The sequence below is a fragment of the Sarcophilus harrisii genome, chromosome 1 (genome assembly GCF_902635505.1).
Source record: "Sarcophilus harrisii chromosome 1, mSarHar1.11, whole genome shotgun sequence".
Classification (NCBI taxonomy): Eukaryota; Metazoa; Chordata; class Mammalia; order Dasyuromorphia; family Dasyuridae; genus Sarcophilus; species Sarcophilus harrisii.
The window spans coordinates 430038003-430059194 of NC_045426.1; the positions used below are offsets into that span (position 1 = coordinate 430038003).

The following is a 21192-nucleotide window of genomic DNA, read 5'->3' on the forward strand; positions in this document are numbered from 1 at the left end:
TTTCTTTCTCCAGCTCATTTCACAGATGAGGAAACTGAGGCAAATAGGGTTAAGTCACTTACCTAGAGTACACACAGGAAGTGTCTGAGATCAGATTTAAACTCGCAAGATGAACTTTCCTGATTTCAGGCCCAGTGCTTTGTTCACTGCAATACCTACCTGTAGTCCTAATAATTCAGTTTCTCTGTTTTTGCTTTTTTTGACTTTCAGCTTTGCTGAAGTCTAAAGAAAGGACACTTTTACATAAAAACTTTCCTTGATATTTTCATCCCCTCAAATTCTTTTGTAATCAGACTCTTAGGGGAAAAAAGTCACCTGCTGCTACTCCTCAACCTTTGTAATCTACCTTCCAATTTCATTGAAAATCTTAAAGGATCCATTGTTTCCTTTATTGCTAAATTCATTGGTCTTTTTCAGTCCTCATTTTACTTGAAATTTCTTTAGCTTTGTGCAAGATAGTTAACTCGGTCTCCTGGATACATTCCCCTTACTTGATTTCTACAACACTATTCTCTTCTTTTAACTGTCAAATGGCTCCTTCTCAAGTCTCCATTAATTCCTTTTCTATTATCATCCTCTACAAATAAGTGTCTTCCATGGCTATGCTATGAATTCTATTTTCTTCTCTCTTTATGCCTTCTCCTTTGATGAGTTTATTTATTCCCAAGGGTCCAAGTATCATCTCTATGAATATGACTCCCACATCCAGATACTATGAAGCTTAATCTCTCTCATCAACTCCAATCCTATAATGACAAATTGTTTATAAAATAGCTCCAACTGTACATCTCATCAGAATATATCACATGTAAACTCAACACATCCAAACTAGAGCATACCAACTTTCCTCCTTAAACTACAACTCCTCCATATTTTTTATTTGTTGAGTGTCCCACTATCTTCCAAGTCATCTAGACTAGTAATCTTAGAGTCAACTGTGACAATTCCCTCTTTTCACTCCTCTCCCCACATCCAAACACCTAGCAAATTCTATCAATTCTACTTCCTTAAAATCTCCTTATTTGGGGCACAGCTAGGTGGCACAGTGGATACAGTGCTGGCCTTGAAGTCAGGAGGACTTGAGTTCAAGTCTGACCTCAGACACTTAATACTTCCTAGCTGTATGACTCTGTGCAAGTCACTTAACCCCTCAGCCTCAGCAAAAAAAAAAAAAAAAAGAAAAATCTCCTTATTTCTACTTATACAACCAAAAGCCCTAGATCAAGCCTCCATTACTTTTTGCCTAACCTACTATAATAACTTTCTAATTGTTTTCCCTACTTCCACATTGCCTATCTTTAATCTACCCTTCACAAAGCTGCCAAAAAACAAAAAGAACAAAAAAACGTAACCAAAAAACCAAAGCCAAAACCAAAAAGTATTCTCTACCATCTGCCACCCCCCCCACCATAAAATAACAACAACCATAACAACAACAACAATAATTTCTTACTTGAGTAGAAGAAACACAAATTTCCCACATTGTCATTTTGAGGCTCTCCATAATATGGCTTCAACTTGCTTTTGAAGATTTATTCTGTATTATTCCCCTTCCTATATTTTACATGATAGTAAAGCTTTACCTGAACCTCAGCATTCCATGTACCTCTTACAAGTTAACTTGCATGTTTGTAATAAATTTTTTCCTCATTCTTTCCTCTCTCATAATCCTCATATTCCTTCAAAGCTGTAGTTGGGGATTTCTTTCTCCTCTCTCCTCCATTTATGTTCTATTTTCTTTCAAATTCTCTTATATTTTCTCATCAATATATGTGTGAATTCTCCCACAAAATGTAAAGTCTTTGAAGGCAGGCACTGTTCTGCTTTTCTCTATGTTCAGAATCTATCAAACACAATTCATTGCACATAGTAAGTATTTAATGCTATAATAAGAGTTGAATTCGTTTAGTTGACAAATCTTTTTAAGCACTTTATATGTGTATGCCATTGTTTTAGCCAAAGAATAGGGAGAAGAAGCAAGATAAGGCTTGAATTATTTCCCTTAAAGAATTTGCAAGATTAGTCTTCCTAAAATACTACTTCCATAACAACACTCAGGAACCTATAGTCACCCCAAGAACTAAATTTATCCTGGAATTCATGGGCCTGTATACTATACCTTGCTTTATTTCTGCAACTTTAAACCACCCATTCATTACTCCTCAGCATGGGCACACCATACTCCAGTGTATGGGTGTCCATTTTGTCTCAAGTCTTCCATGTTCATTCCTCATTTTGTTACTTGGCTTTTGAGATTTCTTTTCTGTCATAACAATATCAATTCTGTCCATTCTTTAATGAAGATTAAAAAAAAAAAAGTTGGTCTGTGGAACAAAAGTGAGCCTGACAAAACCGTATCCATAAGCAAAGAGAAATTTTAAAGTTTTCTACTGTATTTTTGCCACACTTGGCTAATTTTATTTGCTTTAAAGTACATTAAAAGATACTTGAATACATGTTGAAGAAATTGCAAGTCAAATTTTGAGATGTTAATTTCTGGTTAATATGAAGTGCTACTTAAATTCTTCCTCAAATTATATTGGACTATAAATTAGGACCAAAGCAACTTAAGTCTAGGCCTCAATGAGGAAAAATAAAAACTTTAAAGGTTAATCTAAATGAAATGCCTGTGAATGGATGTCACTAAAATATTGTTTGATTTTAGACTTTTTTTTTTTTTAGTTGACAAGATGTAAACTAAGCTTAAGGTAAAGCTACGAATTAAAATAATTTTACTTGGATTTTTATGAGTTTCACACAGGTAAAACTGAAGAGAAGAAATGAGATAGTTTGACTTCCTTTCTATTTCTAGTTTACAAGGATAGTTAGACTCCCTCCTCCCACCCCCAACTAGGAGAAATGAGCCCACTATTTCTAAAAAGTACAAAATAACCACATACATTTTTTGTGGTCTCCCTGTGATCAGGGAGGAGAAGCTGAAAGGGATAAGTAATCTAGACTGATAAAGTCTTAGTACTGAGAAATTCCAGCCTTTTTTGATTCACTTGTATAGTTATTGCCAAATTCCAAAGTTTCTACATGATGTCACTTTCCCAATAACTTTCTTAAGTTTCTGCTTCTACACAGATAAGCATTACTATTCTCCTGATGACCTCCTGAGTAAAATGTTGAATCATTCTGAATGATAAAGGAAAAAAAAAATGGGAAAGCTGCTTGGGAGTGGCAAGAACCAACTATAAAACCAGTCTTCCCTGCATGTAAATTGGAGCAAGCCAGAAGGAAACTAGCTGTCAAGCAAACAGCACCTCATTCTCAAAGGTATGGTAACTTTTCCTGTGATTTCTTTTAATGGGGAGTAGGGTTTCATTTTCACTATAGTTTCTCAGTAGTATTGCTAACATTTTGAAAATGGAAATGTCATGGGATATTTAGTGGGAAATCAAATGACAGCACTAAAGCTTTTGAAAGGAAAGGAAAACATTTTAGTTTAATATTTTAATGACTTTTAAGGTCAGGTTTTTACTTTTTTTTGTCATAGACTCCTTTGGCAGAATGGAGAAACCTATTTGTAGAATAATATTTTAAAATATATTAAATATAACAGAATTTCAAAGGGATCAAATTATGCTAAAATATAGTTATCAGTTTAAAAACTAAAACTAAAACCTAAGTTCATAGACTCCCAATTAAGATTTTTCCTCCAGAATCACTGAGACAGAGTATTTCAACGAATTTTTAGATTAAATTCAATTCAACTTCATGAGATAAATTGAATGTTTTCTGAATTAAACTATCTGTGCTTCTCTATTTAAAGACTATAAATAATATGGAATAGGAGGAAAAGTACTTTAATTTAAGTCATAGGACTTGAGTTCAAGTCTCTGTTCAGGTATTAACAGCTTGTGGATTTGCACAAGCTGTTTAACCTTACTAGACCTCAGTTTTCCTTGCTGTAAAATGAGATAGGTTTGATGATATTTAATGTTCCATCTGAATGAGAATGCATATTTTTATGAATGTTACCCAAATGAAACTGTATTTTTTTGAAAAGATATATTCCAAGATAAAGCAATAAAATTATGAATAACGATACTTATATTTTCATTTGACTCTTCACTTTTAAGAGAATTTGCATAACTAAATGAATTTAAATAGAGAGAATGAACTTCCATAAGTAACTTTCATCAGTGAAGCTTGTTTACTTTTTAACTTTCGTTATTCATCAGTGACCACAATGTGGAGGAGTTAGGGAATTTTTTTTTTTTAAATGGTGCTATCAACAAGACTCCCAAATATGTTGATTCATTCAAGGAACTGGGATTCATTGAATAAGAGGGAAAATGTTCTTGCTAATCACTTGACAACACTCACCAATTATCTGGATGATTGAGCTGACCATTTGCTTCTAAACTATGGCTCTTATATTGTTCCATCAATTATTCTCTATCAAGCAAAGAAAGTAGCAAATAGAAATGATTGCTTTTCTTTCTTTTTTTGGGTGGTGATTATTTGGAAGAAGATTTATTTGTAAAACAAGCCTGTTCATCTTGTTTCCACTCTTTATTATAGTTTTCATTCTTCATGTGTTGCTACCATACAGCAGAAAAGAATACAGAATCCTTCCCATGACCAATATGGATCTAGTTTAAAGGGAGTGGAGCAGTGGGCAGAGTCTGTGTTTTTAAAGATTTGATCAAATTCTGGTATCTGACAGTCTTGCCAAAGCCTAAGGGATCATTTACTATGTGTGAGAACTAGCAGAATCAACAGCAAGTTCGAGCTATTTGCAGACTATTTCTTCCCATTATTTCCAAGGATAATATTTATTCTATAATGATATTCTTTCCAAAGATAACATTAATTAAGAGCCAACTGTTTGTTGTCTAGGGATGAAAATATCATCATTTATGAAATCATTGAGAAATTCATGACAGGCATTTTCTGCTTTGATGCCATTTATTGTCCCTTTATAACCAATTTTATGGCATTAGCATTCAAGCTAATAACAAGCTAAGAAAAGTTCCCCCCCCCCAAAAGCAAGCAAAACCTCAACATTCTGAGTTAATGGTGGCAGCAGTCACTTGGGAATATGGCTCCAACTAAGAAGGGGTATACTTTGTATGGGATTACAAGGGATATCTGTGCTCAAACCCGTAAATTTGAAATTATTAGCTTTCTACACTATAGTTATGCAAAACACATTTTTGTGCTGAGAGAGTTGAGTTTGAATTTTAGATCACTGGGGTAGTAGGGTTTATTTCCAGAAAAGACGTTTGAGAACATCCTATCCAACCCTTTCATTTTATAGGTGAGCAAACTGAGTGAGGGCCAGGGTAAATGTAATGTTGTTTAGTCACAGAACAAAGGGTTCACCTCTTTGTGACCCATATGGAGTTGTCTTGGCAGAAATACTGGTGTGGTTTGCATTTCCTTTTCCAGCTCATTTTACACATGAGGAAACTGAGGCAAAAAAGGTTAAGTGACTTGCTCAGGGTCACACAAATAATAAACGCCTAAGGAGAAATTTGAATCCTGTTCTTCCCGACTCCAGGTCCAGTGCTCTATCCAGTGTGCCATCTAGTGGCCATCACTCAAATTCACATGGACATTAAATTGCAGAGCTGGGATTTGAATCTAGGTCCATTAACCAACTATAGTTTGAAAAGATTCCATTCAGTACAATTCAACAAGGATAGATTAAGCATCTACTATACGCTGGGCACTGTGCTAAAGATTGGATATAGAAAGGTTAAAACAGACAATACCCAACCACAAGGACTCTATCTGAAGAAAGAAGCATGAGCTCTGAAAAGTACAAAGTACACATGGACAATGAATACATGGTTATTTAGACGGGGTGAGCAACTGATTTAATAAGGAAAGACTTTTTGTCAGAGGTAGTCCTTCAATCGAGCCTCAAATGGGCATTTGCCTCAGTCACACTGAGACCTGTTGAAGATCTTAGCTTAAAAAGGTCAAGGTCTCCCATTTCATCCAGGGCCATCTCCACTCGTCCTGATTTATCTCTGGCCACTAGAACCAGATGAGTTTTGAGGGGAAAGCAAAGCTAGTAACTTTGCACAGCAATTCCTGACTTCAGTCCAATTCATTTGCATTTCAAGGCATCACTTTCCTAATGTCATGGTCCTGAACCGCAACCTCTGTGAAGAAAGCTAGAGATTCTAAAAATTGGTGCTGAGGAGAGAAGAACATTACAAGCATAGTGGTGAAGGAAAAGAGGAAGGGGAAGAAGGTAGGAGAGAGAAGAGTAGTCTATACAAAGGCACATATATAAGAGATGGAAGACTAGTCTAGAGCTGTACTTAGAGCAAGATTTTCATTCATTCATCCACTATCCAAAATCCAATAAATTTATTTATTGAGCCTCTACTATAAGCCAGGCATTGTGTCAAGTGCTGGGGATATAAAAAGAGGTAAAAGATAATTCCTGCCCTCAAAGAATTTATATTCTTATGGACTTGAATTCAAATTTGATCTAATCATTTAGTACCTGTGTAAACTTGCATAAGTCACTTAGCTTCTATATCCCTCAATTTCCTCAAATGAAAAATGGGGCTCCAAGAGTTGCCTTAAGAATCAAAAAAGAAAAAAAAAGAATCAAAAAAGAACTGTGACATATTCAACATATATAGGATTGCTTGCCATCTAGGGGAGGGGGTGAAGGGAGAGAGGGGAAAAATAGGAACAGAAGTGAGTGCAAGGGATAATGTTGTAAAAAAATTACCCTGGCATGGGTTCTGTCAATAAAAAGTTATTATAATAAAAAAAATAAATATCATTAAAAAAATCAAAAAAGATACCTGGCACATAGTAGGTGTTTTATAAATGTTTCCTCTTCCTATAGAGGAGCCCTACCATTTAGATGGGTTAGTTTGTGTTGAATGTAGAATGTATGAGTAATCATCCTAGAAAGATAGTTTGGACCAAATTTATTGTATTTAATCTTCTAAGGATTAAAGAGCAGAGAAATGACATGGTCAAACCAATGCATTAGGAAGATCAACTGGGACAGCTGAATGGAGGATGGATAGGAAGCAGAGAGGCTAGATACAAGAGTGAACATGTAAGATGTTTTTTCAATAGTCCAAATGAGAGATGCTGAGGACCTAAATTAGAATAGTTGTGATACGAGTGGAGAGAAGAGAACAGAAGCACAAGACATGGAGGCAAAATCCTTGGCAACTGAAGCGGCATGTGGGATGAATGAAAGAGAAGAGGGAAGGTAGGTGTTTGACTCACAAACCTGAATGACTTGAAGGATGGTGGTGTCCTGTAAGGAAATAGGGATATCAGGAGGAATAATGGTCTTAGAGGAAAACATTGATTCTATTTTGGACATGTTGAGTTTGCAAAGTCTATTATCATATCCCATTTCCCACCCCCTGCCTCTCTCCATGTCTCCAAGCAAAATATTCCTCTGTCTTTCCACAAATTCTCATCAGGCTTGACTCAAGTCCCTATCCCATCTTGGCCACCATCTTTGGACATAATACAGCTTGTCAATGCTCTTCATAAAATGTGGTATCAAAATAAGTATAATGCCTCACTTTCAGATGATGAGTCAGTGGGGTGTAGCGGTAAGAGCACTTATTTGGGGGTTCATATCCCTCCTCATGATGGTGAGCAAATCCCTTAACCTTCCAGTTTCTTCATCCATAAAACAAAGGCATTATAGGAGATGCCATCTAAGATTTCTTCCATTTCTACATCTAGATCATGGCAGAAGAAGATAAGCATTTATATAATGCCTACTATGGAATCTGATCCTATCATACAGTTTGCTATACAGTGATCGATTTCCATTAAAACATTTATTTCTATGTTGCCCTGCTATGTACTCATGCATAGATTTTTAAATGAGCCTGAGAAATTATTTTTACTGTTGAATAAAGTAATTATTGAATATTTAACATTATATTTCACACAAGATAGGGTAAGAAATTTCTTTTGCATTAATTCTTTTTTTTAAAAGTTGGATGAAATTTTATTTTTGAACAAGTTTGCAATTATCACGATGGCTACACTATTTATAAAAGTACCATTAATTGTAGTTAGTCTTCAGGAAATAGATGGCCACTTACGTGGTGGCAATGGAAGGGTTGGAGACATGACCTTCCCCTAAGATAGCTCCTTTATCAACTTCTCTGAAATTCTACCATCGAGGAGTCAATCCTCTTTGAAAATGTTATAATTACACAATTATGAATTAGATTATTCATAATTGTGGAAGTAGTTTTAGAATAGGGCACCATTGAAGAATTTGGTGTTTGGGTAGAATAAAAAGGAGGGAGGAATTGCAGGGAAGGGGCGCTCTTTTGGAGAGGACTGACAAGGGTAATGGGCTGTGTGATATATACAGTTATACACAAATGTTATTAGAAAACAACATACATACACATATATGTACATATATATATAAAATTTCCAAATATGCATTTATGGATCTTTCTCCCCCTGTCTCTCTTTCTCTTTCTTCCTTTCACTCTTCTTTTCTCTATATTTCTCTCTTTCTCTCTCTTCTCCATTGTGTTTACACACATACACACACACATACTCTCACATACTAGGGGGAAGACAGGGAAAGTAAGAGTTAAAGGGAGAAGGGAGAAGGCAAGGTTTTCCATAAAGACATATTTGGAATACTTCCATTTGATTTGTCCTTTGGATCCAACAGAATTATGTCCAAAGATGGTGGCCAAGATGGGATAGGGACTTGAGTCAAGCCTGATGAGAATTTGTGGAAAGACAGAGGAATATTTTGCTTGGAGACATGGAGAAGGGTAGGGGTGGGAAATGGGATATGATAATTGACTTTGCAAACTCAACATGTCCAAAATAGAATCAATGTTTTCCTCTAAGACCATTATTCCTCCTGATATCCCTATTTCCTTACAGGACACCACCATCCTTCAAGTCATTCAGGTTTGTGAGTCAATCAGACTCTGGGGGCAGGATATTGAATTAAGGAAAAGAGAGGTGCAGAAGAGGAAAGTGGGCAGGCTCTAGAAATAAACAATTTGTTTCTTGATTTGGCCAATGGGTAATTTTCAGGTGAGCATATTTGAACTAACTAGTAAGGAGGAAAATTGATGATGTGCCATTTAGAAACCCACACGAAAGAAGGATTTAAACAATAAGAGGATTTAGGGGTTTAAATGAACCCAAATAGTCTTCTATTATAAGATCACATCTGATAAGTAATTGGTCTTTTTCAAGAACAAAGGACAAGCAACAATATCAATATCTAACCTCTGTTAAAGTTGTCAATCAAGGGATTTGCTCCCTCAAGAGGGAACAGCTCTTCTTGTTAGGATTTTATTCCTTAACTGAATGGATGTCCATCAGTTGGAGAATGGCTGAATAAATTGTGGTATATGAATATTATGGAATATTACTGTTCTGTAAGAAATGACCAACAGGATAATTTCAGAAAGGCCTGGAGAGACTTACATGAACTGATGCTGAGTGAAATGAGCAGGACCAGGAGATCATTATATACTTCAACAACAATACTATATGATGACCAGTTCTGATGGACCAGGCCACCCTCAGCAACGAGATCAACCAAATCATTTCTAATGGAGCAGTAATGAACTGAACCAGCTATGCCCAGAAAAAGAACTCTGGGAGATGACTAAAAACCATTACATTGAATTCCCAATCCCTATATTTATGCCCACCTGCATTTTTGATTTCCTTCACAAGCTAATTGTACAATATTTCAGAGTCTGATTCTTTTTGTACAGCAAAATAACGTTTTGGTCATGTAAAAAAAAAAGGATTTTATTCCTTATTTGGAATCAGAAATAACTTCCCATATTAGACATTAAAAGAAGGAGATTAGAAAGATTACTTGCTGATTAGAAAGAAGAGTGACAAGGAGATAAACTAAACCTATGATTTCCTTGATATAAAATACTCCTGGATAATGCAATGCCCTCTCCCAATGCAGGTCAGACCTTTCTCTGAAACTTAAGAGTTTCAAAGCTACCTAGAGTACTGGGAAATATACACCACTTGGGTATATTATAGGTAAGATTTGAAACTAGATCCACCTGGCTTCACAGCCATTTTTGTAGCTCTGTTTGCCTCAGTTGCCTTACCTGTAAAATGAGCCTATGAAGGAAATGTCAACTCCCTTTAGTATCTCTGCCAAGAAAACTCTAAATGGGAGTTAGAAGGTGAGACACAACTGAACCAGAAAGATCTGCCATGTTGCCTCTAGCCAGAGAGCTTAAATAATGACAATTTACTTTTATTTATTGCTTGAAAGTTCCACCACATTTTCTCCATAATCACTCTATAAGTTATTGTGCCTCTTTTGTAGACCAGGATATTTAAGTTTGAGGTCACAATCACACACCTGGGTCTGAGATAGTTGTGAGACTTCCTGAATTCTTGGGGGAATTTTTCCCACACCTCACCCATGCTCTGTGAAATTTGTCACTGGAGAAATATTTCTTTTGAGAAGATCAGTGTCCATTTCACTTAGTGTCTTTATGTTCTTTAGTAATTGTAGGGTGGCTTTTTAAAAATATCATTATGTAAACCTGTTATGCCAAACAGATTCTATAGATATGTTCACTAGCCAAAATAGAGACACACTCTTTGGGCCTGTACAAGTATTTAGCCACACCTTGAGCCATAGACGCACCCAAGGTGTGTCTATACCACACCTTGAACCATAGGTGTGTCAATGCCAGTTGTTGAATGAATTTTCTGTCACATTTATTATCTACTGGATGCCCTCTCTGAGGCTGGTCTTGGGGTCTTGGGGTCAAAACTTCTGTCATTCTGTTATACATATAGTTGTGGTGTACAGGAGAGGAGAAAAAAAAATAAATGTATGTATCTACATCAGATATATACAGTTATACACAAATGTTGTTAGAAAACAGCATACATACACATATATGTACATATATATATATATATATATATATATATATATAAAATTTCCAAATATGCATTTATGGATCTTTCTCCCTCTGTCTCTCTTTCTCTTTCTCTCTTTCACTCTTCTTTTCTCTATATTTCTCTCTTTCTTTCTCTTCTCCCTTGTGTTTACACACATACACACACACATACTCTCACATACTAGGGGGAAGACAGGGAAAGTAAGAGTTAAAGGAAGAAGGAAGAAGGCAAGGTTTTCCATAAAGATATATTTGAAATACTTCCATTTGATTTGTCCTTTGGATCCAACAGAAAAATCTTCCTAGGTACTACAAATAAATGAGTGTTCTGCATTCATAATTCATAATAGTCCATGTAAGATCATAGATTTAAAACTATAAAGGGGTCTTGGAGGTCATGTAGTCCAATCTTTTCATTTTCCAGGTAAGAAACTTGAGACTCAGAGAGGTTAAGCGCCCAAAATCGGTGAGTAAAAGTCAGAAACTGAAAACTTCTGATTCCAAAAGCAACATTCTTCCCAAACCTTTCTCTTCTGGCCAAGTTTGTAGCTCCCTGCAGACCACTCAATCTGACAGGTAAGAAGCCTAAGAAAAAATGTCTGAGAAAATGTTGAAGTGGATGAAGTATCAGTCAGAAGGCAGATTTGGGAGCTGATTTGACTCTGACTAAAGAAGAGGTAGCAGAGGTATTTATGTTCAAACAAAGAAAAAGAGAACATCATGAAATGCAAAATGGATAATTTTGATTATATTAAATTACAAAGGTTTTGCACAAATTAAACCAATGCAGCCAAGATTAGAAGGGAAGCAGAAATCTGAGATTTGTGTTCTATTTTGCCTGAAAACTGGAATGAGACATCATTCCAAGGCAAATAGAAAGAGAATAAAAATACTGAATTTTAATCTGAAGGTGAAAGAGAGGCAGTGTGACATGAGACATTAGAGTTATCTATAAGGTCATGAAGAACTGGGTTTATATTCCACCCACACTGGTTGTATGATCCTAGACAAGTCACCTACGCCCTCTTGGGAACTCTCTCTAAGACTATTAGTTGAAGAGGAGTTAGCATGCATGACTGAAGGGAATTTCTTCACCAAAGGAATGTCCAAAATCATGAAATCATAAATTCAGTCCTTAATTTCTATGAAAGTGAAAGGTATATTGAGAAGAAGGAATGTAATATATTTGAAACAATCTCTATGAAGTTTTATAACAATGGAGAAATTATATATGTAAGCGTTATTAAGAAATCAAATGGTTTATAATTATAATGGAGTATGATCATTATCATATGTCTGATCAGAGCATGTTCTACATGAACAATAAATGCCTAACTCTATAATCCTGTGAAATGGAGGACACACTTTTCCCAGGGGTCCCTCTTCATGGAAGTTGATGAGTAAAGGCCAACTGGAATAGTATTTCATCATTATTTGCACTCTGTGTTGACAGAGGATGTTTATGGGAACACCAAAACATGGGAGTTGATCAGAAGGAGGCAGTGGCGAGGGAAGTCATCACATCTAATGCTCTTGTGTTTACTTCCACATCTGGTTTCAGGTGTCTGTTATCTCAGGTTCTCTTGATTTACAAATGTTTCCAATTCTACTTCAGATGTGCACATCCTTATTTTTGATTGGCCATATCCCTCACCTGATCAAGAAATGGTGATGGGTTTCCAGTGATACTAGAAGACAATACCAACTCTGTTGAGCCTTTAAAGGCCTCCAAGATCTGTTTCAACTTCCCTTTCCAGATTCATTTCATATGACTTCCCCTTAAGTACTGTCAGTCAACTGGGCCTATTTGCTGACCTCCATAAATGAAATGCCTTCCCTTTTCACCTTCCTTTCTTGGAACCCTGACCTCCCCTCAAGGTTCAATTCAAGTGCCACCTCCTATGAGGTTTTGCTTGGTTCTCTAGTTCCTAATTCATACCCTCTAATTCTTTTTCCAACTTATTTTGTATATGTTTTGCACTTTCTTTGATGGATGCAAGTCAACTCTCTGTATGAAAATTCTGACCCTGAATGATATTTAGTCTATAAAAAGTGTTTTTATTAATATTTCATTAATACTTGAATATTTCAATGAAATGAGACCCATTGTAAAGCCACATGGAACTGTCAAGAGCACTCAATTCAGCCAGAGGATCTGATTCCAAATCCCAATGCTACTTACTAGTGATTATCTGAGTGAACTTTTAAGTTTATTTTTCCCTCCATTTAATAGTATTTTATTTTTTCTAATTACATGCATAGATAATTTTCAATATTTATTTTTGTAAGACTAAGTTCCAAATTTTTCTTTTTCCTTTCCTTCTCTTCCCCCTCCTGAAGACAACAAGAAATCTGATATAGATTACAGACATTTACAATTTCCATATCGATCATGTTGTAAAAGAAAAATCAGAACTAAAGGGAAAAACTATGAGAAAAAAAGTGAAATAGTATGCTTTGATCTGCATTCAGTCTCCATAGTTCTTTCTCTGGATGTGGATGTCATTTTCCATCACAAGTCTATTGGAATTGTCTTGGATCACTGTATTGCTGAGAAGAGCTAACTCTATCATAGTTGATCATCGCACAATGTTGCTGTTACTGTGTACAATGTTCTCCTGGTTCTGCCCACTTCACTCAGCAACAGTTCATGTAAGTTTTTCCAGGTTTTTCTAAAATCTGTCTGTTCTTCCTTTTTTTTTAAAGAACAATAATATTCCATTACATTAATATACTCCAACTTATTCGGCCATTTCCCAATTAATGGGGAATGTTTCCAATTCCTTGCTACCACAAAAAGAGCTGCTACAAACATTTTTGCACACATTCTTTTGTCCTTATTCTTGCTCTAGGATATAGATCCAATAGTAGTACTGCTAGATCAAAGGGTATGCATAGTTTCATAATCCTTTGGGCACAGTTCCAATTTGTGCTCCAGAATAGGTAGATGAGTTCACAGGTCTACCAACAATGCATTAGTGCCCCAGTTTTCCCACATCCCTGCTAACATTAAATATTTTCTTTTCCTACCATTTTAGCCAATCTGAGAGATGTGAAGTTATACCTTAGAGTTGTCTTAATTTGTATTTCTCCACTCAAAAGTCATTTAGAGCATTTTTTTCATATGACTATAGATAAGTTAAATTTTTTCATCTGAAAATTGCTTATTCATATTCTTTGACTATTTATCAATTGGGGAATGACTTGTATTCTTGTAAATTTGAATCACTTCTCTATATGACTTAGAAATGAGACCTTTATTAGAAACAACAGCCATAAAATCTCAGATTTCTGCTTCCCTTCTAATCTTGGCTACATTGGTTTAATTTGTGCAAAACCTTTGTAATTTAATATAATCAAAATTATCCATTTTGCATTTCATGATGTTCTCTTTTTCTTGTTTGGACATAAATACCTCTTTTTTCCCAAACATCTGACAGGGAAACTATCCCTTGCTTTCCTAATTCACTTATAGTATTATTTTTTATGTATAAATCGTGAGCCCATTTGGATCTTATCTTAATATAAGATATGAGATGTTGGTCTAGGCCTAGTTTCTGCCTTAAAATTTTCTAGTTTTCCTGGCAGTTTTTGTCAAATGTGGAATTCTTATTCCAGAAGCTGTAGTTTTTGAGTTTATTAAACAGTAGATTACGAGAATCATTGACTACTGTATCTTGCGTACCTAATTTATTTCACTGATCCACCACTCTGTTTAGCCAGTACCAAATGGTTTTGATGACTATCTCTTTGTAATATAGTTTTAGGTCTGATATGACTAGGTCCCTTTTCTTTGCATTCCTCCTTAATTATCTTGATATTTTTGACCTTTTGTTCTTCAAGATGAATTTTGTTATTATTTTTTCTAGCTCTATAGAATAACCTTTTGTCTGTTTGATTAAGATGATATTGAATAAGTAAATTAATTTAGGTAGAATTGTCATTTTTTTCATATTAGCTTGGTCTACCTATGAGCAATTGATATTTTTCCAATTATTTAGATCTAATTTTATCTGTATGAAAAGTATTTTGTAATTGTATTCATATAGTTCCTGGGTTAGTCTTGGCAGGTAAACTCAAATAGTTTATATTTTCTATAGTTATTTTAAATGTAATTTATCTTTTGAAAAGGGATTTTTTTGGGGTAACATATAGAAATCTTGGCAACTTATGTGGGCTTATTTTACAATTTTGCTAAAGTTATTATTTTTTCCAAGGACTTTTTTTAGTTGATTCTCTAGGAATCTCTATATATACCATCATATCATCTACTAAGAGTGATAGTTTTGTTACCTCATTACCTACTCTTAATTCTTTCAATTTCTTTTTCTTCTCTTATTGATAAAACTAATATTTCTAGTACAATATTGAATAATAGTGGTGATTATGGGCATTCTTGTTTCACCTCTGATTTTATTGGGAATGCTTCTAGCTTATCTCCATTATAGATGATGCTTGTTGATGGTTTTAGATAGATGCTACTTAGCATTTTAAGGAAACTCCATTTATTTCTATGCTCTCTGGTGTTTTCAATAGGAATGGGTACTGTATTTTATCAAAAGCTTTTTATGTATCAATTGAGATAATATTATTTCTGTTAGTTTTGTTATTAATATGATCAATTGTGCTGAGTTTTCCTGCTTTCCTGGTATAAATTCCATTTAGTCATAGTTATTATCCTGGTGAAAAATTGTTGTGACCTCTTTGCTAATATTTTACTTAAAATTTTTGCATCAATATTCATTTGAGAAATGGATCTATAATTTTCTTTCTCTGTTATGGCTCTTCTTGGTTTAGGCATCGGCACCATATTTGTGTCATAAAAAGACTTCTATTTTTTCAAATTGTTTATACAGTATTGGAATCAATTCTTCTTTAAATGTTTGGTGAAATTCACTTACAAATTCACTTTTCCAAGAAAACGTTTTGAACTTGAGATCAATTCATATTCTCCTTTAAGGCTTCATATGTAGGCATTTTGCCATTGCTATCTTCTTCTGAGTTTGTATTCTGACCTTTCCTGTCACCTTAGTAACTTTTTATAGTCAAGGCTCTTTTTGCTTTTTTTTGCTATTTTCTTAAGTTGAGCTCCTAAGGTACAGAGAACATTGTCCCATATTTCTTTTGCTACTTCATTGGCTTTCTCCACTGGGTCCAGAAATGCTGGTTGCTTGTCCAATGCACTAGGTTAGTCAAACCTAGTTTTGTCTACTATGCCTGGGTTCCAGGGCTTGCAATTTGTCTTCTGCCCTAGGGTTGAAGACCTTACAATTGGCTTGTGAGTCAGGACTGAGGGCAACAATTGCCAATCTGTGCTGTGGCTAAGAGCCTCCCATTAGATTGCTGGCCCTGTGCCTGTAGTGGGCTGCATTCCCTTTTTACCAAAGTGAAACATACATTTCCTAAAGTCCTTTAACTTGAAAATTGTTTCACTCTGTCTTTTTGTGGATCCTGCTACTCCAGAATCTGTTTAGAGGTTTGATTTAGTGTCATTTCTGAGGGAAACTGGGGAGAACTCAGGCTTCTCTTCTGGCTTCTCTCCATCATCTTGACTCTAGAAACTTTTAAGTTACTCTATGAAAAATACTATTTCCTGTTTATCATTGTATCTTTGGCACTTAGCCCAACACCTGGCCTATAGTAGGCACTTGATACGTATTTGTTGAATACAAAGCAGCACATTGCTCATCCTCACAAACAATGGTACTTCTTCTTATCCCAAAGCCAGCCTTGACAATCTTGCCCAGGAATTGGGATGAGGTGGGAAAAGTCCTAACTAAGATATCAGAAGATTATACTTTATAGGCTATCATCCATGGTCAGAGTCATGTGTACAATTGACATATATTGACATATATAATTTGACAAATTACTTCCTATTTATTGTATAAATCCAAGATTTATACAATAAATAGGAAGTAGTTGGAGAAGATGGATAAGTAACTGAATTAGGAAAGGTCTCTTATAAGCAGTGACACTTGAGCTGAATCCTGAAGAGAGCTCAGAATTCTAACAGAGGAAGGAGAGAAAGGAGTGGTTTTCAATCAGGGGATCAGTAAATAGGCCAGTTTATCTGGATTCCAGAACACATGAAGGGAATCATGTGTAATGAACTTGGAATGAGAAGTTGGAGTGAAATCCTGGTTCTGACAGTATTTACTATCATTGTAAACTCATTTCATTTCTCTAGGACTGTTTTCTAACATTAAATCATGGTTCTAAACTAAATAAACCCCACGGTCCTTTATGGTGCTAGTCTCCTGACCCCACAAACAGTAAAGATGGCATCATGACTGTGTTTATTGTCTTTAATATATTGCTTTTGCCACCAATAGTAAAGAAAATGAATCACTTCTTCATTTGTCTTTCTCTCTCCTTTCCCTCTTAGGCTGAAACAATAATGGAGAACTTGCAAGCAGCAAACACAAAATTTGCCTTCAATTTTTTCAAGAATCTGAGTCAAAATAATGAATATCAGAATGTCTTCTTTTCCCCTTGGAGTGTCTCATCCACCCTAGGCATGGTCTATATGGGTGCTAAGGGTAATACAGCAAACCAGATGGCCAAGGTAAGTTTGACTTTCATTGCTTTCTTACGGCTGTATGATCTCTATACAAAGGCCAAGTCACTATCACCTTGCAAGAAGGTTAGACTAAATTAAATATAGTTAGGGATCATCAAATGCTGATAAAGTAAAACTCTATTGTTACTTTCTCCATTATTACAAACATTCAACTGAATGAACTATTTTGAGATGGCTTCAGCACATTCCTGGATATCCAGAAATGTGCTGAAGCCATCTCAAACTAGTTCATGAGAGCCAATTGTTAAATTTTCAGTATGAGCATTTATATCTCAGATTTTGGCAAACATTGTAAATCAGGATTTGATTTTTTTATTTTGTTGATTCTATACACTTAAGATGATAAAGAAAAAAATGCTAATAATGCAAATTAAACTTACCAGCACATCCTTAACTAAAGCCATGTGCTCAAAACATGTCAACTAATACTGAAAAAGCCTGACATTGAATAGTCAGCCCATAGGTGTTTTTTTAAAAAAATATTTCTTTAACAATTGAATATTTCAATTAATATGAGATCTATTGAGAAACAGGATGATACAGCATCAGAAATGCTATATTTGGAATTAGAGGACCTGATTTCAAATCGCAGAATTGCTATTTTTTTTTTTTTTTTACTTCTGTGGTCTTCAGTTAAATTATATGTAAAATGAAAGAATTGGAATCCATGGCCTACATGTAAAGTCTCTCAGCCCTAAATCTATGATTCTCTGATCTCAGTTCAGGCACTCCATCTAAACGTCATACAATGAATGACTAGGAAAGGCTTTTCATCCATGTTTTCATCCTGTTGCTTGGGTCCATCAATATAATAATATTTTCTATTTTGCAATACTTCATTTTGGATAAATTTCTTTTATTATCTATCAATATTGTCCCGTAATGAAAAGTGCCTAAGATGCTGAGTCAGGAGATTGGGTACCAACTATGCAATTAATTACATGACCATAGGTAAAGTACAATCTCCTCGAACCTAAGCTTTCTTATTGTTAAAGGGTATTGGTAATACAGGTGACTTCTCAAATATTCCTCATTGAAGAAGAAATGTAGCTTAATATCCATGTTACTGATGAGGAAACTAGGGTGAATACTAGAGAAAATTCTTACATAATTTTGCTTCAAGTTCATTGTTTCTCTTGGTGAGTGAACACAGTCTTAAGTGGCAAGCTCTGCTTATTCACAGAGAACAGGGACATACTCAGTTTAACTAGGACATACTGGAGGATGTGGTTTAGATGAGTTGGACAAGTTATAATCAACAATACTGTTTTCTGGGTTAATTACCCAAGCATGAAAATTACCTCAGGGGCTATTTTTCAATCATATCTGACTCTTTGTTACCCCATTGGAGTTATCTTATTAACGATGCACCATGCAACTTAACATATTTCTCTTTTTCCATGTATAACAAATATATTTCTCATTCAGCCCTGCTTCTCTCCTAGAATACATACTACTCTTGGAAAATAATTTTCTCCTGGTACAAAATGACCCATTTAGAATTGGCTCTACCTATCTAATTCTGTTGAAACTTAATCCTTATTTGTGTTTACTATAGCTTAAATATAGGGAGTTGCACACAGATCACTTGTACAACATCCCAATATCAGTAACGGTGTTTTTTTATTTAACATTTCTTCTCTTTTGCCTTGTTTTGCCCCTAAAAATGATAAGTAAATTCAACAGAAAACAATATAGACAAGTAATATCAGGATCTTCATTTTGGGGGTTAAAATCAGTCAGACTAAAATAAGTACAATTTTAAAACTTTGAAAAAATATTATTGTTACCTTTTTTCAACCATTCATTTTCCCCTTTACTCTCTGTCATAAACAAGGTAAATCCTTCCTGTAGTGTCAGGTGTTTGTACTGTTTTGTTTGCTTTAATGATTTTGGTGGATTGTATACCCTGCTCTACAGTCATGGCTGCCATCTTTCTATTTGAGTAAAAGAAAGTGAGTTTCCAGTTTCCTACTTAGTTCTCTAGGACCCATATTATTCATTATAATTCATCAGTGTTTGCATGCTTTTTAATATTATTACTTACATTATTGTATTCATGTATCTTTTTCTTAGTTCTGCAGTTTTTACTCAATCAGAGCAAGTTTTACAAAGAGCAGAAAAAGTACCAAATGAAAAGTCCAGCGACTAAAATTAAAATAAGGTTCTAGTACTGTTAGTCTTTAGCATTGGCTCAACTTAGACATGGAACAACATGTCTTACTGTTGGTGATTACAAAGAGGCTTGGGACAAATTCTAAACCAGGCATTTTTAATTTTCATAAAAACTTATTTTTACATTTGAACATTATTGATCTTATTTATTCTTTACAAAAGAAAAAAAGTGAATTATTATAAAAGCTTACTGAGCATACAACTTTATGGAAGTGGAGGAGGGCAAGAAGGAGGCCAAAAAAGTCTGCTTTACTCTTAGCTTTGGGGACTCATAGACCTGGTGAGGGTTATGGGCCAGGGGCCCCCTAATCTATGAATGACTTATTATTTTTCTAATCATCCAGGTACTTTTCTTACTTTACTTTCTATATGGCCCAAGAGAATTTTGATTCAGATCAGGAGCAGTGGATTTTCAGGGGAAGGTGTTCCCTTTGCTGAACTAGGAAAAGGGAAGGGGAGGAAGAACAAAAAGTAGTGGGTTAAAATCTATAAAATGTGATTTGAGGATAAGAGTATGCTAGTAAATATTTAACAACCATCTCTCCAGGAAAAACAAAAGGTACACATAACACACTTTAAGTTTAATTCACATTATTAACATTTTTCCTATCAATTCCTTGTTTAAATGATTCACAAAACAATAAACTATATTCCGATTTGTATAGCATTTGCCAATTTCTGTGGTATAAATACTCACACTGAAAATTTAACAATTGTCTCTCCCAAGTTAAAGTTGGCTCCAGCACATTCTTTGTTGGAAAGATACTGAATGTCTCTCCCTGCCATGAAAAAGTCCCCTGTTTACTACAATCTGGAAATTCTAATTATTGAAATCTCTAATTTGTTTGACAGGTAAACTAGGCTCCCTAAAGATCCTTATTAAAATATAAGTAATTTATCTAGTGGGTCAATTAAGTGGGACAATTTTTCAAATTAGTCAGTTGTTCCCTGGATCCTTATCAGGAAAAATATTGAGACATGTAGGTTTCACTGGTCAGTTTTGAATGCTGACGGTTCAAATGCTTCAATCAGGTTTGGGTGATTTGTGAGCCAAGGATGGCCAGAAAGAGCAAGTTTCTAGTGATGGGACAACTGGTTTAGGCTTGTAGGAGCCAGCCCTAAACATAAGTTTTGCTTGCTTTTCTTAGGATCTCTCAGGAGTACAAAAAGAAAATGGGTGTTAGATAATCTGTAATTAATTTTCTAATACAACATTAGGTTTAAAAAAGAGAAGAGTAAATATTAAATTATAGAGAAGGATAATATTATAGAGTTTATCTTAGAGGGTTCCTTGCTGCCTAATACATGTCATGGTTTCTTTGTCTTCATTTCTCTTCTAATTCTGATCCTAGGTACTTGAGTTTAATAAAGTTGGAGGAGATGAGGTTGATATCCCTCAAATGACAACTTGTGGGATAATGCAGCAAATCCAGAAGAAACCTTACCCTGTTGCCATTCAGAAGGTACTTTTTGTCCTAGCCATCTCACCTTTGTTTTGTTTCTTTGACCAAAATTCTTCCTTTTCTGTCCCATGAT

At 35.0% G+C, this 21192-nt stretch overlaps 1 protein-coding gene across 4 annotated transcripts in view; it reads left to right on the plus strand.

Annotated features, from left to right (window-relative positions):
• The first annotated feature begins 3119 nt into the window (after positions 1-3119).
• SERPINB2 (serpin family B member 2) overlaps positions 3120-21192 on the plus strand; it is a 29186-nt gene continuing 11113 nt past the window's right edge. The window contains exons 1-4 of one of the 4 annotated variants that reach the window (XM_023495937.2): positions 3124-3279; positions 11323-11474; positions 17287-17466; positions 21009-21119. In XM_023495937.2, the coding sequence (XP_023351705.1) occupies positions 17299-17466; positions 21009-21119 (279 nt within the window). In that variant the 5' untranslated portion in view covers positions 3124-3279; positions 11323-11474; positions 17287-17298. Of the gene's footprint in view, positions 3280-11322; positions 11475-13499; positions 13551-17286; positions 17467-21008; positions 21120-21192 lie in introns of those variants that run through there. The other 3 variants (XM_031946186.1, XM_031946187.1, XM_031946185.1) reach the window with 3 other exon arrangements.